Source organism: Stylophora pistillata, chromosome 4, assembly GCF_964205215.1.
Source record: "Stylophora pistillata chromosome 4, jaStyPist1.2, whole genome shotgun sequence".
Classification (NCBI taxonomy): Eukaryota; Metazoa; Cnidaria; class Anthozoa; order Scleractinia; family Pocilloporidae; genus Stylophora; species Stylophora pistillata.
In genome coordinates, this window is record NC_142522.1 from 34,260,872 (window position 1) to 34,278,451 (window position 17,580).

Sequence of the window (17,580 nt, forward strand, 5' to 3'; positions counted from 1 at the left end):
ATACATTATGATCATGGTTACAATTAAATTCATTGCTTCACAGAAAACATATCTTACCCATTGTCAGTAAGAATGTTTGCCTTTCTGTTATTGACTGCTCTGTCACTTTTATGCCGCTTCTGTAGTGTGAAAATGTGAATGTGTCAGTAGGCTTTATTCTTGACATTCCATTAAGAGTTTGCAATTGCACAGTTGCAAGTTGCAACACTTACACTACCCCTCAAAATAAATATAATTGTTCCCAAACTTGTATTGACAACATGGCAAACTATACAATCATGTAGAACATGCATACAGTGTTCACATCCTTTTTCAAAATCAAATTTCAAGGACTTTTCCATGAATCGGACTGGTTTTTCAGACCTGAAGTCCAGTCCTGGAAAATACCAAAATAAAATTCCAGAGTACTTCTCAGGTTTTCCAGGACCCGTACAAACCCTGCGCATACTGATGTTAGAGTATAAAGGGTTTTCATTAACTTACAATGTCATCAGCAGCATCTTTTATTCCTGTTGCAGCCAAAACACAAATGAGAGGAACAGCTGTAGCTTCTGGACTCAATGCAGTGATTTTTGGAATAGACTAGGATGAAAAAAAAAAAAACAACAACATAGAGGCTTGCATTGTCCAAGACAAGAAAAAAATAAAACAGCATGGTTCATAGGGATAAATAACTATTATTAGATGCATCATGCATGATTGTACATCTAATTAACACAATGGTAACTCTGGGTAAAAGGGTACAGGTTTCCAAGATAAAATTTACGAATAATCAAGCAGCTGATGGCCACGAAGTCTCCAAGCCTCTTCCATAGCCTCAGTCTAAGGTGATGAGTGAAAAAAACAGTTGCTTGAGCAGGCCTGTACCAATTCTAACATTGAGAGATGAAGTCTAGCACAGGTAAGAAGCCTTAAAAAAACAGTGTTCAGTTTTCAACTTTTCTAAGCAGCAGTGCATGTCTTTCACTCCAGAAACACTTCACACTATGGTTGACATCATGTAATTATTTCCCTTCCCAGTCTGTTTGTAACTAGTGCAACAGATTTCTGGAAGCCTAGTGCTCAAAGCTTGGCTGTAGGTAATTGCCGTCCATAACATTCTATGTTGTTGGCTGTGCTGTATTCGATTTACGTTTACATTGATTCTGCCTCGCTTCCGTTCATGATTCGATGTATAATCACTTCTGGTAATGGCGACGACACATGTTAGAAAATATTAAAAGTTCTGTGTTGAAATCCAAGAATATATCTCCGTTTCTCGTGCCATCCGAACACCACATGGTGTCAGGAGTGAACAAGAAGATATAAACTGTGTCCAGAACGGATATTTAGCGATCAGTGATCAGGAATTACGCGGAAATATGGCTACGAATCTTCCACCACCGAAAGCTCTTTGTCTATCGGGAAATGCAAGTGAGAATTTCAAGTTGTTCAAGCAGCAGTACGAATTATATGTGAACGCCATTGGATTATCTAATGCCAGTAAGGAAAGGAGAAGTGCTATACTGCTAAATCTCGCAGGTGAGGAGGTGCTGAAAATCTACAATGGCTTCACATGGGCTCCAGCTGTAGGTGACCCCGAAGGGGAGGAACATGTACCAGCAGAGGACAAACTGGATCCGGAATTAATTCTGGAGAAATTCCAGAGGTTCTGCACGCCGAAAACAAACGTTACTTATGAACGTTACAAGTTTCACAGGTATACGCAATCAGAAGGTGAGAGTTTCGATAATTTCTTATCACAAATTAACACTCTCGTGTCTACGTGTGCCTACGGTGAACTAAAGGATGATTTTGTCAGAGATAAGATCGTATTGGGTATAAATAGTGATAAGGTCAGAGCACGGCTGTTGAGAGATGGTGAACTGACTTTAGAAAAAGCGATAAATGAGTGTAGAGCAGAAGAATGTTCTGGAAGGTGGGCTCAGGATATAAAAGGAGAGACTTCTAAAGTGCAGGCAGTTCAACATAGGCAGAAAGGAGGCCCTCGTGACAAGGGACCACGTAGTAACGGGCAGCAAAGAAGTGCATCAAATTGCTCCCAGGCATCGAATAGCCGGTCATGCCGGTGGTGTGGAAAGGAGGTGCACCCCAGAGAAAGATGCCCTGCAAAAGACAGTAAATGTAACAAGTGCAAACGCCCAGGACATTGGGGCAAGGTCTGCAGGAGTAGCAAAGGAAAAGGGTCTGTACAAGAGGTAGCAGAAGTGCAGTCTGACTCAGATGAGTACTACTTCTTAGGAAGCATCAGTGATGAAAGTTACTCTATTGAGAGTATCAACAACAGGAAAGGCAGGAGTGCATGGTTTACGGAAGTCCAGGTGTCAGGTCAGAGCCTGAAATTTGCTGTTGATACTGGAGCAGATGTGACAGTCATTCCCAAAGCTGTGTATGATACACAGTTTTCACACTTCATTTTGCAGAAGCCTGACAGGCCTCTTAGTGGCCCAGATCAAAGCAACCTTTCAACTCTTGGATTCTTTACTGCAGAACTAAAGAAAGGTGATCAGACAATCACAGAGGATATATATGTGTTCCCCAAAGGCTCTCTATTGCTAGGTAGAGACGCTTGTGCAGATCTAGGTGTCGTTAAGTTCATTGGAAAAGTTACGTCAGATCCTATCCAGTCAGCGGAGTTCGGATCAATGTTCAAAGGCTTAGGAAAGCTAGAAGGAGAATATAAGGTTAAGATCGAGCAAAACGCAGAGCCATACAGTGTGATGACTCCCAGGAGGATATCTATTCCACTACGTCCTCTAGCCAAAGCTGAACTTGACAAGCTTATCGAGCTAGATGTTATAGAACGGTGCACAGAACCATCGGAATGGTGTTCTCCTATGGTCGTGGTGCCTAAAGGAAATGGCAAAGTGAGGATCTGTGTGGATCTCACGAAGCTTAACGAAGTAGTGAAGAGAGAAAGAATCATGCTCCCCACAGTGGATTATACAATTGCTCTGATGGGAGGTGCTAAGGTTTTCTCTAAACTGGATGCCAATGCAGGCTTCCACCAAATCTGCTTGGATGAAGATTCAAGGAAACTGACCACGTTCATCTCACCATTTGGTCGATTTCGATACAAGCGAATTCCCTTCGGTATCAAATCTGGCCCTGAGAAGTTTCAGAGTGAGATCTACCGAATACTAGGTGGTCAACAAGGTGTGGTATGTCTCATGGATGACATTGTCGTGTTCGGAAAGAACCAGGAGGAACATGACGAGAGACTCGTACAGACATTAACACGGCTGAAAGCAGCAGGTGTCACCTTGAATAAGGATAAGTGCCAATTCAGCAAAAGCCAGATTGACTTTCTAGGTCATCGGATCGGAGTTAATGGTGTGGAAAGCTCTCCAGAGAAGGTTGAGGCTATATTGAAAATGCGTGCTCCAGAGAATGTGAGTGAGGTAAGAGGTCTGATGGGTACAGTGAACCAGCTCATGAAGTTTGTACCAACCTTGCTACTATGACACAACCTCTACGTGAACTCTTGAGCTCTCACAGTGCATGGTGCTGGGGTCCAGCACAGGAACAGGCTTTTAAAGAGATTAAACAATGCTTGACGAGCAGCCCAGTGTTGCAAATATATGATCCTTCACTGGAGACCAAGGTGTCAGCAGATGCGTCTTCATACAGACTTGGCGGAGTGCTTTTGCAAAAGCACGGTGACAGGTGGGCGCCAGTGGCGTATGCATCCAAAAGCCTTCTGGATGTAGAGAAAAGGTACGCCCAGATTGAGAAGGAGGCCTTAGCTAGTACCTTCGCATGTGAACGATTCACAGATTACATTCTGGGAAAGAATATTATACTTGAGACTGATCATAAGCCTCTTGTACCACTGCTATCCACGAAGGAGTTGGATCAACTACCCGTACGTATTCAACGAATGAGAATGAGGCTCATGAGATACTCGTTCACACCTGTTCATGTGCCAGGAAAACTGTTCTACACTGCCGACACGCTATCTCGTTCTCCAACACCAGCCAAATCAGGTGATTCATTTCATGAGGAAGTGAACTTATATGCTCATCAAGTCATAGCTGGAATGCCTATCAGTGATAGCAAATTAGATGATATTATGATCCATCAACAGGAGGATGAAGCATGCAGGCAAATTATGAACTATGTAGCTGAAGGTTGGCCTGAAAAACATAATGTCAAGGGTTTAGTCAGCCCTTATTTTGCTCATAGAGCAGAGCTGACAGTGGTTAAAGGGCTGTTGATGATGGGACCTCGAGTCGTTATACCATCGTCTATGAAATTGGAAGTCCTGGATAAGATCCACGACGGTCACCAAGGGATTGTCAAGTGCAAGGCATTGGCCAGAAACACAGTGTGGTGGCCAAGCATGATGAAGAATATAGAGGAGTTAATTGAAAACTGTCGCAAGTGTCAGTCTAATAGGAAAAATCCTCCAGAACCTCTAGTTCCTACCATGCTCCCACAACGACCATGGCAATACATAGCCACTGATGTCTATGAACTCAATAAAAGACTGTATTTAGTAATGATTGATTACTACTCCAGATGGATAGAGGTAGCTAGTCTGAGTTCAACTGCCTCAGCAGAGGTCATAGACAGGATGAAACGTGCATTTTCCAGATTCGGAATTCCAGATCAAGTAAAATCTGACAATGCCAGCTACTATACATCAAGGGAATTTAAGATGTTCACTTTAGATTACGGGTTTCGACATGTCACTAGCAGCCCAGGTCATGCTTCAGGCAACGGTGAAGCAGAGAGAGCAGTGCAAACAGCTAAACGTCTCCTAGCTGGCTCTCAAGATCCTTATCTTGCTTTGCTCCAGTATAGAGCGACACCATTGGCTAATGGTTATTCTCCAGCTGAGCTAATGATGTCAAGGAGGCTCAAAACCAAAGTGCCGGTGGCCCCGTCTCAGCTGTCCCCAAACCTTGTGCAGAATCATGCCCTACGTCAGTTTGAAGACAATCACAAAACCAAACAGAAGCTGCACTTCGACAGAAGGCATTCAGCGAGGCCTCTTGTTCCCTTAGAGAAGGGAGATGAAGTGATGGTACAAGACAGAGGACAGTCTGGAATAGTAGTGGAGAAGTGCACACCTCGTTCTTATGTGATCCATACGGACACTGGGTCATATAGAAGGAATAGAGTACAGATCAACAAGATACCACCCCCACCCCCAGCTGCAGCTACATCTCCAGCCAAACCCACACCGGTGCCAGTACCTCCATCACCTAAACTTCCTTCACCCCAAACAGCTAACACTGCAGAAGGAACTGGCACATCAAAAGTGTACACCAGATCTGGCCGTCAATCTAAGCCCTCATCTAGATTGAAGGATTATGTGCCATAAGTGAAGTTATACTTTCTGGCCAGATTTTTCTCTGGTTTCTCAGACAGAAAGTCATAACTATGAACGCGTATTCTAGTGTGTGTGAGACTTAGTGCAGAGACAAATGACAATAGCTACCCAGGATGTGTTTCTTAACAAAATGACGATTACTTGAGGACATTTGATTGACGTTGTTTTAATTTTGAATTTCACGCTAGATAAGAAACAAGTATGTCTAAGTAAGTTTCTCTTTCATTATCTTAAAGGGGGAGATGTGCTGTATTCGATTTACGTTTACATTAATTCAGCCTCGCTTCCGTTCATGATTCGATGTATAATCACTTCCGGTAATGGCGACGACACATGTTAGAAAATATTAAAAGTTCTGTGTTGAAATCCAAGAATATATCTCCGTTTCTCATGCCATCCGAACACCACATTGGCCCAAAGCTAAGTAATAAATAAATGTAGATAATTCTATTTCAGATACGCATAAAAAGTAGAAAAATTAAATAAAATGTTATTTCACTCACCATGATAATGATTTGCAAAATGAAATAAAGATTGGCAACCCTGCGGAATTGCTCAAATAAGTTGAGGGGTAGAAAAGTGAGAAGGCTGTATTTTGATGTCCTGATGTAATTGTTGACATATTGGAATTGTGCATTATACTCATGGTCATTTGTCCTCAGCTGCCTCTCCTTGGCTGAAAAGAGATAAATACATCTTATTAGACACTTAAGTACTAGGTAGTTGATTGCTGAGTATTTTTATGAATTGAGCCATATTTTGATGAGTCCGCACGGCTACAAACAACTAGCAAAAATGTTCAGCAATACTACTTACAGACCAAAACATCTAATAAGTTGTTTATTATCTAACTGCTTTATTTTATATGCATTTCTTACAAGGAAGGAGAAGAAGAGAAGAGGAGTGAACAAAATAACCAACTATCCCACATCGCCAGATATTTGTAGTTGACTTGAGTATTATTTGTACTCTTATAAGTGCTGTTGGATAATAAACAGCTAATTTTTCAAAGTTGATGAACCTAAAAATAATTGTTACCTCAAAACAAGAAGCCATAGATCTCTTGAGAATTCTAGGGGCCTTATAAACTTAAGTACTTACACTAAATAAGCTGAGCACTTTGGAAAAACTCTCATCGTTAATTTGAACAGTGTCCTAGTTACATTAATTTGATAAAACCAATCTGTATAATAAATTCAGATACAATTTATAAGTGTCTTCCTCACGCAGGACTGCCACCCACACTGACCAGTTTACCAAGATAAAAAAACATCTTCTAATCAAGTGGAAATTTCAGTCCAGTTCACAACGTATAAAATTTTAGCCCACTACTTTACCTCACATGTACCAGAAACAGTTTGTTTGGTTAGCAATAGAATTGACATTGAGCATGATCTTGCAAGTTTTATCAGCATGACCAAAAGCTCTTGATTAATGAGCAATGTTCTAGCCCAGTGGTACAGGCACCAAGATTGTAGCAGCCAGGATCAACCCTGCCCTCTGAATATATATGCATGTATGAAGATTTTAACTGATGCAAGGTGAACTTTCAAGGTAATCCAAATTAAGCTCAACTGTCAGATCACATATTCAAACCCCCAGATTATAGCACAATTTATATGTATGTAGAAGGTATATTAAGGAAACTGAAACCAAACATGGTGACAGACTAAATTAAAGCAAAAATAAATTTATGCACAGCAGCTTACTTTTCAACAATAAAAAAAAAATTACATACACTGTACATGCCACAGTTTAGGAAAAAATCATTTCGAACGGACAAATTTGTAATTTTCAAAACATTATCTACAACGAGGCATATGCAAATTAATTTAACCACATTTACAAATAAAAAGATCGAACCAGTAGTAGAACAAAAAAATATGTTAAAAAGATGCATAATCTCTCTTGTAAAAACAGTGTTAATTCAACAATAAGTAGCATGTAAAATTAAAGTAAGCCAACCAAGATTAATTCATTCGCTGGCCCATTTGATACTACCAGCCCGTGAAATAAGATATCATACCAAACTTTTTTAAATTTTTTTTTTCCGATAAACTTTCTTTTCGGTTTTCTTGTTTTGCTTTCATAAATATATTAATATGAGGACGATCGCTCTCTCTTCCAAAATCAAATAATTGTATTTCATGGGTACCTCGCGTATTTGTTTCAGAACAATGAGATCCTCCTTTAAAGCACGGCTTTAATATTGATAATCGGAAAATTTTCACTGTGGCCAATGCAATATCCTTAACTTTTCTCGAAACGGAAAATACGTGTGCATAACAAACTTGGTCTTAACGCGTCCTGCCGACATTGCCGCGAACTAACCTTTGGTTGTTAGGGAAACTGGAAACAGCTGCTGCAGAGAAATAACACTTCCGACCGTTCACACGATGAACGACTTAAAACTAAGGACGAACAATCATACAGTACCTTCTTGGTTATCTTCTGATCTGCACAAATGCATTTTCAAAGACGTGAGCCTGGTGGTTAATGTTAAACCCCAATAACAGTTGTCTTGAAGTTAATTGTTCACCAGGCTGGCCAAACTGTGGTATTTACCGCTGTTAGTTGCGTTGTCGGTTCACCACGAGTTAATGACCTATGTGTAAACTAAATAGCTGGCTGATCATTATGAAACAAACGTGAAATCTCTTAAAATCCACTTCTTCTTCCGATTCACGCATATTAACCACAGAAATATAATCTAAGCAAATATTCACACTACAATCTCTGTTTCAGTTTCTCTCTTTTTCTTCTGCACTAGTTGAAGGACTGGACTCCAGTCAAGTAGAAGACCGCGAAACGCCGCAAAGCCTTCGGATCGGAAAGCAGTATAAAACATGTGTGGTAGGCAGAAAAAAACAGCTACATATACATCCCTACAGAACTATTTCGTGGTTACCCACTTGATATATATTGATATATATTAAGTTCTCTAAGGCCCTGTTTACAAGCAGGTAGGGTAACCGTAGTGCTAGGGTTACCCTGGTAGGAGGGTTACCCTAACGCTCCCACATTTCTTCTTTTTTTCATCGACGTGTTTACAAGGCAGCTAGGGTTACCTTAGCACTGGGGTAACCCTAGCTGAGCGCTAGGGTTGTCCTAGCGCTAGGGTAACCCTAGATGCCTTGTGAACGCTCTGGTGGGGATAACTCGCCTACCCGGGACAACTTTTTACCTGTTTCCAGACCCTTTGAACATTGATAACAATGCGTGCGGTTACCAAGCATAGGTAAGTTGTCCCGGGTGGTAGGGTAACCCTACCTGTGAAATTTTGCTTGTAAACCCGGGCTATCTTTGACCCGCCTGCTAGGGTAACCCTAGCACAAGGGTTACCCTCCTTGCTTGTAAACAGGGCCTAAGGATAATCTGGTTCTAAGGTAATTAGAAGAAAAGGTTGCCGAAGAAAATCAACTTTAAAGCATTGCAATAAAAGTGTAAAAATTGAAACTATATTATACGATTGTTTTTTCTTCTGCGTAAACATTTAGACAATTTGTTGAGTTTCAAATTGGGTTTGTAAAAAAATTTAAAGATAATTCCTAAAAGACTCTGATACAATCGCAAAAAGTAATAAAGAAATGAAGCATTAGCACATTGAATGCAAATATGTCAGCCCAAATCTCTAAGAGTCCATTATTATTTAAAATCAGCAATCAAATAATTTTGGTCGAGGCCAAATTCAAAGCCTCAACGACAACACTAGTGCCCAAACGAGCACTAGGTCATTCAAACCGAGAATGTTGGTCAAGCTCTTGCCCATAAAAAGAATAAGCCATCTGTTTTCTAAGTAAGCAGTGTGAGGTCTGCAAAACATGTTACAAACTGAAGTTGATCATTGAATAAAAGGGGCAAGTTTCTAAAGAAACTGTGATGCTGCGTCGGTGTGGGAGGACAACAAGATAAATTGGTTTTATCAACTGCGTTGATAATGCAAATTGGCCACCGTAAAGAGTTTCAAAGCTGACGTTTCGAGCGTTAGCCCTTCGTCAGAGCGAATGGACGAAGGGCTAACGCTCGAAACGTCAGCTTTGAACTCTTTACGGTGGCCAGTTTACAGTATCAACTCAGTTGATAAAACCAGTCAGATATACAACCATTATTGTACGCCAAAGCATCAGCGAACATAAACATTTGGTATATGTGCACGATCCTCGCAGTAAAGCACAATTTAAGCAATAGTGAAAATCAGACCTGAAAAAATTCAGGCTTGTACGGGATTCGAACCACTGACCTCTGCGATACTAGTGCAGCGCTCTACCATACTAATGCAGCGCTCTACCAATTGAGCTAACAAGCCAACTGGGAGCAGACTATTAAATTAATTCGACATAAACCCTCTCCTTTCAGTACTGGACTCTGTTCCGTTGATGTGTCAACTTCATTACATGAGTTTGTGCGTAAATGCCTTACTTCCTCAGAAGTTGCTTTGATTGTGAATGAAAAAAGCAAATTTCAACAGCTACAGTATCTTACTTGAAACTCGGGCAGTGCGAGACTTCATGGTGTATGTGACTTCCTATCTTTCGGCCCCCTAAATCCGTGCTACCTTACTGAAGAACCACGCTAATGACGACGACGCGATGATCATTTGAATGTTGAACTTCTGTACTTCTGTTCCACTTTGAATATCCAGGCAGAGTTCAACTGCGGAAATTAAGGAGTTAACGTTATATTATCATTTGGGTGCTTAGTTTTGACACAATTTAGTTCCTTAAGATTAAGACTATGCTATTATAAGATAAGAACTTTATTTAAGTGGTATGAATACTTTAGAGTACTACTCATTAATTGGGGACATCAAAATACTACCAATATAATTCATAAGGATTAAGTAACTAGATCAAAATAAAGGTTGAGTTAAAATACAAGCTCCGGCAATAGAGAAAACAAATATCGCAAATATTTACATTTTTAAGCTTCGACGAGCACGAAAGGCAGTCCACTACACATTCTCCATTCACAAGTCTCGACAGATCTACCTGTCTAGTTTTAAATTGCCAAAGAATGTTTATAGTTCTTACGTCTGTTGCAAGTCTATTCCATAGCGACGACTTGAGCTATTGGCCTTCCCGTAATCCTCGCGAAACTCTCTCCCGAGGCGTGCGTATAATTATTAGTGAGGTCTAGAGCGAGCGATAAGTGTGACCTTTCCCTGCCTCTGAGAAGTTCTTGTAAGTTTTTTTTTCTAAGGCAAGGATCATAGGGGCCCCCTATATCAGACGTGATCCATTCAAACAGAATGTTCGGAAATTTTGTTTCGAAACTGGATGGATTAGTTCGATCAGTCCAACCGAAAAAGTTCCGGAAAATGAAGTCTATCTATCGAGGACGACCTTTCGTTTTCGTTGGACTGGAGCTCTACTAACTATGATGGCACGTAATCTCGAAAAAATTCCGACAGGACATTTTAGTTGATCTTGAGTGGATCTTGAGTCTGTTAACTTTCTTTTCCATTGTTCACATTTCTTGTAAGATACGTTCACAAAAACTATCATCCTTCAAAAAGTAATGTTTACTAAAGTGTGACGTAAGATCATGCGATTCTCTGTCGATTAAGCTTCCCTAAGAAACCCAGGCCTAGAAGAAAGCTGTGAGGGTCACTTGCAGAGGCAAGCCAGTGAATTGTTCTTTTGTGTGTGTCAGGCCTTTTTGGAAGTAGGGTATTCAATCCCAAAATTTAAACTAAGTATAGTAATGAGTAACTAAAAAAATGATACAATTTAAAAACAATTTAACAGAAAATTGTTAAAATTAGCATTTATCAAAAAAATTCAAACATCTCGCACCGCAAACCTTCAGTCCTGCAAAGAACAGAAAATTCGCCTCGAATTCAAAATAACTCGAATGCCTTGGAGTAAACAGGGAAAAAAAGCTTGAGTTACCAGGAGCTCTAGCCATCATAAAACTGAGATAAAGGATCAGAAGTCAAAAAAAATACAGTGTTTACCGAGAAATTATAATTATAATCTCTTGTGTTTACTTATAAATTCTTTTCTTACAGCGCACATTTTGATCCAATTCTATTTCAGAGAAGAGAAGTTGAGTAAACATGGAACATTTTGCCTAAGAAATAAAAACGGAAATGGAAGGAATTCTCAGCTGCTTCAAAATGATCCAACGTTTAGGACTAATGTACTGATTTTCATGACTTATCTTGTGTTGACTATTCAGTTATCGAGGGTCCAATTATACAGAAAAACTCCTAAAAGAGAAACGAAAAAATTCAGGTCAGAGGTTGACCAGGATTCAAGTGACAGCGAATAAATCATGCAGGCAATAAATGCATGATATAAATCCAGGAAAATCGCCAGTTTTTGGCTCGAGTGAGTTATTTAATTTCAGGTTCATCGCCGTGTCTGAGTAATCTTGGCTTTGTGATTCAGCGTCAGATTTCATTTGTGCATTACTGATGCTTCAAATCTCCCAGAATTGTGCTTACAACGAAGGGATTATATTCCTTTGCGCTAATTGAGATGATTGAGCGGAATTCCTCTAAACAAAACTCACTTTATCAAGAGCAAACGTTGACTGCAGTAAGCTCCTTGAGCCAATTTCTTGGGAAAATAGAGCTTTATTTGGGTGAAAAAAGGTCTAATCGAGAATAAGAGGGGTTTTGGCGAAAAGACTGAAGTTACTCCTGTCTCCTTAAGCTTGATATGCAATGCCGCCTTAAATTTTAAAAACGGAAATCAAGCTAGTTACTCCTTTTTTATCATCTTCAGAGCTTAAACCTTGACATTTTGATCTTTTGTTTGTCGAGAGCATCGAACAGTTACTGTAAAATTTTAGAAAATCATAACCTGGCGAAGAGAACATCAGATCTCTGCGAGTACGCAACTGAAGTACGGCTTTAATAAATATGCAGTCGTGACAAATTATGGATGCTTTTTTTCTCCATAATTGAAAATGTGAAAATTGATTTAACCATACTGATGGCATTTCATACGCGTTCTTTCGATTCGTTTCCGCCGTTTTTAGCTTGATACTATACATTTTATGTGAACTACGCACAATAAACAGAGTATATTTGTTTGTTCGGATACAGTCAGAATTTCTATCAGTCGGTTGTTAAGTAATTGTTGGTTGTCAAGTACTGCAGTGAAGAGACTCGATGGCGCAGAGAAAACAAGAATTCTTAAGAGGACTAAACCGTTCTGAAGAATTAAACGGCCGCAAAAGTACAGTTTCGATACACCGTGGAAACCCTGTGCTTCTTTGACAAAAAGAATATTAGATCAACCTACATTGTAGTAGGCGTAAAGCGACTCTTCGTCATAATTTGCTTAGATATGATGAAATAATCGAAATTATTTGACAATTCAGTTTATTCATCATGAATTCTATTTCGGAAGGCTATAACATTAACACAGTACTGCCCAAAACTTTATCAATATACACACTGACACAAAATGAAAGAACAAAAAAAGTTACTCTGACTTCATCTAAATCATGTTAAAGCCCGGACCAATCATCAGAGGCAACTCGAATAATAAGTAAAAAAGATGCGATTTTCTAAAATTTTCTTGGTAGTTCATATCTTAACTTACGTTAGCTAATATAAACATCTACTAATGGTGTTTAAGAGAAATAAAACTGTTACCTTAACGTAAGTCGAATATTCACTCATTCGTTCTTCTTTAATCACCACTCAAATCTCTAGACGTACCTATGATGTTTTGTCGGCCGTTTGAAATTATTCGTATAGTGATTGTCGGCCGGTTTGAAACGAGATCGATTGTTTTCAAAACCGTCAGCCACGGCAACGGAAAACGTTAAGAATTCTGGGATTTGCAGGTGACGGTTATTTAGTTTTAATTTCAAATGCCCTATTCAATTGCCGAAAGCGCGGTTCTACGCTACTGAGTTCAGCCCTCACCTCAATTTTTTTTTTCGCAAATCCTCGCCTAAGCAGGACCAATCGATTCCACTGAGTCAAACGACAAATAGGAAGTCTCACTGTTCGCTGGGAGTTTCCCTAGCGGGAGTCGTCGCAATAAGTATAACTTGAGGCTGTCACTTGATAAATATTAATAAACCACGAAAATGAAAACATGGATATACAGAACGATAAGAAACAAATTGGCGCCCGTTTATCTTACAGTGAGGTTTTCTGTAAAGATGAAATCGTTAACCCACAATCAATATTATCAGATGTTTTTTCAATACCCCGAGCATTTTACATATTTACTTCTGTATTTGTATCTTGTTGCCATTGGTCCGTAGAAAACAATTTTAATATTTTAATATTTGAAATTTGAAAACGTACCTTAAAATTAATATAATCTGCCACTGTTCAAACAGAAAAGCTTTGAAATAAATTGTTATCACTTATTCATTCTGTTAAGCTTAAATCTGACGCGTAAAATTCACAGTTCAGGAAGAACTAAATCATTACTTGCCACAATTTTTCTTCTGCTCGTTTCGATTCATTAGCATATATCATAATTATTCATGGTTGGAATGGAAAGGGAATCATCGAACTTACGTACCTCAATTAGCGGATCTCAAGAATTATCTTTTGACACATCTTTGCCTGCACGAAATAAAACAAAAGTTTCTTGATAAAAGACTTAGGAACATTTATTTTTTGTCTTTCACAGTTGCATCTTTGGCGGTCTCACATCACTCCATTAATTTTATTATCGAATTTACGAAAAAGCTTTAAACAGAAAGGTATTTTTTTCAACGGACAAATGACTTTTTTGACAACTGTACTGAGACGCCTTTATCTATGAATTAATATTTGAATGAAGAATGATCTTTTAGCGTGCGCATATTAGCCTTCTCTCAGTTGGTGTTAAGAGCTTGAAAGCTTTTAAGTGCCAATGAAGTCAGTCGGGTATATCATTTGCAATGTAGAAAATGAAACAAGCTATTGGATGAGCATTATCTCGCGATATTTGGAGAATTAGAAGAATGAGAAAACAGTCCTTAAATATGTTAATGCCTATATCTTTTAAAGTGAACTTTCAATTGTGTAAAAGTCGATTGGAAATGGCCATTTCTACGTCTACGGCGATGAAGATGTTCATAGCAACGAGGTTGAAAAATACAGGGCATAGAGTGCGGAGGTGTGGGGCGAGGCTTGGTAGAGATTGGACCTCCTGCTATTTAAAAGCGCCGGCAGAAAAATGCCGAAGTGGTTAGACATTATTAATTCAAAGTAATGCAACCCTCGATTCTACCGTGAGATCGTAATTAATTCACTTACTGAAAAATTATCTGTTTAATATTTAGATTTTAAAAGAGAGCCACTTCCAATTTGTGCAAAAGGGTTATACTGTCCTAGGGAAAGGGGAAAAAAAAGTTTTTCCCCAACAAAACTTACAAGTCCTCTCTTCACGGTTTTCTCGTTGCGTTGCTTACTATTTTTTTGTTGTTAATTTTGCTCTTTTTTGTTTTTGTTTTTCTCGTTTGTTTTGTTTTAGGAGACTTTTTCTCCTTGATTTTGCTTTTTTGAATAAAAAGACTTTCCACGAAAACTATGCCTAAGACTAATTTGCAAGCTAGTGTGGATGGCTCACGAGGTACAATAGAAAGTTCACTGTATTTAGGTTTACCTTACAGCCGCTGACTTGTATAAGTTTTTCTTGGATATTGAAAACAAGTTTTCATGGACAAGTAGCACTTGCCATGCAAAGCTTGATGGTACATGTTAATTTCAAAAAATGGCGCCGAAAGAAGGTTTGGCTCATACTTGGGAATGGGCCGAGCCCTAACTTCAACACAGTTCCTTCGCCTCGGGCTAACGGTAAACAAAATGGAGATGTTAGACATGCTGTTGAGATTCGAAAACTATATGGACAACCATAAGAGTTGGAAGATCTATGAGATATAGGGGCTGTGAGGTTTTAAAGCCAGATCGTTTGGCTAACGTTTCGAATAGTATCAACATACCACCTCAGAAATTATTTTTTTATCCTCTAATTTGCCTTCGCAACCAATTTTGAAATACTCACCACGATCTTTTTGTTTGTGGCGAAGTGAGCTAAGTGTAATAGCTAAGTCTGGACCCAAAAATTCTGAAGAAATGTTACCTTAGTTCTAATCCTCGGCGGCTGCTTACTCATCAAGGCAGACTGAGTCACGAGACAAGGTAACTGACTCAAGTCGAACTTTTTATCGAATCACATACAAACATAAAAAAACTTAGTTAACAGAAGGAGGTTGAGAGCATCTCAAGTTTAAATCTATCATTAGTTATGAACCTTTTCGACATTAGAATTTAAAAAACACACAGTAGATCGCGTGACTGGAACTAAACCGGAAGTGATACAAAAGTAACATACTTCACAGCGGAAACACGTTTACCCTTATGTCCAAATATAGAAAACAGTCGTGACGTGTCTTACGCACAATATGGCGGACGCAGCCGCTCTTTCTCAAGCCCAAAGCTATATTTCTGAGCGTCGCGGTTAAATACAGACCACAAGCATATTTCCACATAACAATGACTTGCCTTTAAGATGAGGAATATCAGTCATGTCTCTTTTGAAGAAAGGAGGCTACACAAGTTATGTTTCAACGCGCTCAGAAGATGACTCGGTAATTGATCATGAAATACAAAATGTCTCGTCATCCCGGGTTTATATCTTTGGGAATGATCGAGCAGAAGAAGTTGGGATCGAGGATGGTTCCGTGGAGATGACAGAGCTTAGACCAAGGAGTAGAAACAAGAGATCATATGCATCCACTAAAATAGCCTCTAAACAGTCTAAGAAGACGGAAACTATCGATCGTGAGATTCAACCCTCTGATACCATTCAAAGTTTCTCTTTACAATACGGTTGTACGGTACGTATACGTGATTTTCATACTTATTTCAATTTAATTTGTTCTGCTTTTTGTATTAATTTATATATTGTATAAAAATGTATGCTAAGACGAAAATAAAAACTGATATATCATGCGCATATGTTCCAAGGTTAAAAATATGAGTTCACTCAATAATTAGCTTGGATTGTAATGGGGAACTAGCGCTGATTCATTGTGTCAACTGGTCTCATTTTATTCCCGTCAATGCCGTCTTGAAGTGATTATGTTGTTTTATATCTTCATGATTGACCAAAAATCTTTTCAAACGTGTGTGTAAGCGTTTTTTTTGTTATGATCAGAAACACCATGCCCTTATGTTCGACTCATCCTTTTCAGTTTGAGGGCGAAGACGGAAAAAAATTTATATTGGTTGCCATAGCAGTTTTTCTTGGTGTGATGAATACTGGTAAAAATGATGTGGTAAAGGGTTGCAGTAAGGTTATAGAATAATGTTGAGTGTTGGCAATCCTGCTCTGCTTAATTTTAAGAATTACATAATCTCCTCTATTTTAGACCTCCAACCTGTATGGCGTGCTGTATGAGACAATATTGTTGGCGCAAAAATAAAGTGCAAAAGTTAAATATATATGTCATGGATCAAATAAATATGATATGAATGGAATATATGTGGCATGGACCAAATACGATATAAATATGGGGCAAATGCGCAAAAAATATATATGGTTATTGTGCCCATTGTAAATTTGGTCAGCAAAAGATTGATAAAAAAGTAACATGGCGGCCTGTGACAGGATAGATGATTTAGAGCAATTTTTCGAGAGATCTATTCCATCCCTTTTTTGTCGTCCTTATTTGATCCATGCTATATATACGTAACTTGCATTTTATTTTTTGGGCACACAATATTGCCCTATATGGCACCCGATAAACCTGTGTCCATAAGCAAATATGTGCTACAGGAATAAACTAAGACAAAGAAAAATAGAAGCACTGTTAATCACTTGAATTGAAGAAAAATTCTGTTTATTGTTTTTGCAATTGGTAATATGTTTGCCATGATTTCTTATCCAAATAAATTTCCAATTGGAAAGAAAAAATTGTTTGGCAAAATAAATTTTTTGGTGCAGGTTCTTGTATTTACTTTAATCAGTAAATAAGCCCGTTCAGGCAGCTCTAATGTCAGCTGATGATTTCTGTGTCTGTAAAAAAAGAATATTTGGACAAGAAGCAAAGCTCTGAGGACAGATGTGAAATTCTTTGGATAATCTCACTGCCAAGGACATTATTATCACTCAACATACTAGCAAGCAAGAAGGGGTTCATTTATCCTTTAATCCTCCCATTCATTTTTCTTCCATTTGAAGTAAGAAAGGTAAAAACTGAAACTCTTCAGTGGCTTTTTTCCATTGGCTTTGTTTCCTTTTGTGGAAGTAATGGGGAAATCATTGGAGAACAAA

The 17,580-nt window shown here is 38.8% G+C and overlaps 2 protein-coding genes across 4 annotated transcripts in view; one reads left to right on the forward strand and one right to left on the reverse strand.

The window, feature by feature from the left end:
• The window catches only part of LOC111322893 (phospholipid-transporting ATPase ID), a 49,509-nt gene extending 36,423 nt beyond the window's left edge, over window positions 1-13,086 (reverse strand). The window contains exons 1-5 of one of the 3 annotated variants that reach the window (XM_088756893.1): window positions 12,948-13,086; window positions 9,821-9,991; window positions 5,842-6,014; window positions 484-582; window positions 58-119 (exon numbers count right to left, since the gene is read on the reverse strand). In XM_088756893.1, the coding sequence (XP_088613019.1) occupies window positions 58-119; window positions 484-582; window positions 5,842-6,014; window positions 9,821-9,848 (362 nt within the window). In that variant the 5' untranslated portion in view covers window positions 9,849-9,991; window positions 12,948-13,086. Of the gene's footprint in view, window positions 1-57; window positions 120-483; window positions 583-5,841; window positions 6,015-7,774; window positions 8,083-9,820; window positions 9,992-12,947 lie in introns of those variants that run through there. The other 2 variants (XM_088756891.1, XM_088756894.1) reach the window with 2 other exon arrangements.
• A 2,588-nt stretch (window positions 13,087-15,674) lies between these two features.
• Window positions 15,675-17,580, forward strand: part of LOC111322949 (lysM and putative peptidoglycan-binding domain-containing protein 3) — a 3,773-nt gene continuing 1,867 nt past the window's right edge. Inside the window, exon 1 of the mRNA XM_022926190.2 lies at window positions 15,675-16,141. Coding sequence (XP_022781925.2) covers window positions 15,830-16,141 — 312 coding nt within the window. The 5' untranslated portion in view covers window positions 15,675-15,829. The remainder of the gene's footprint in view (window positions 16,142-17,580) is intronic.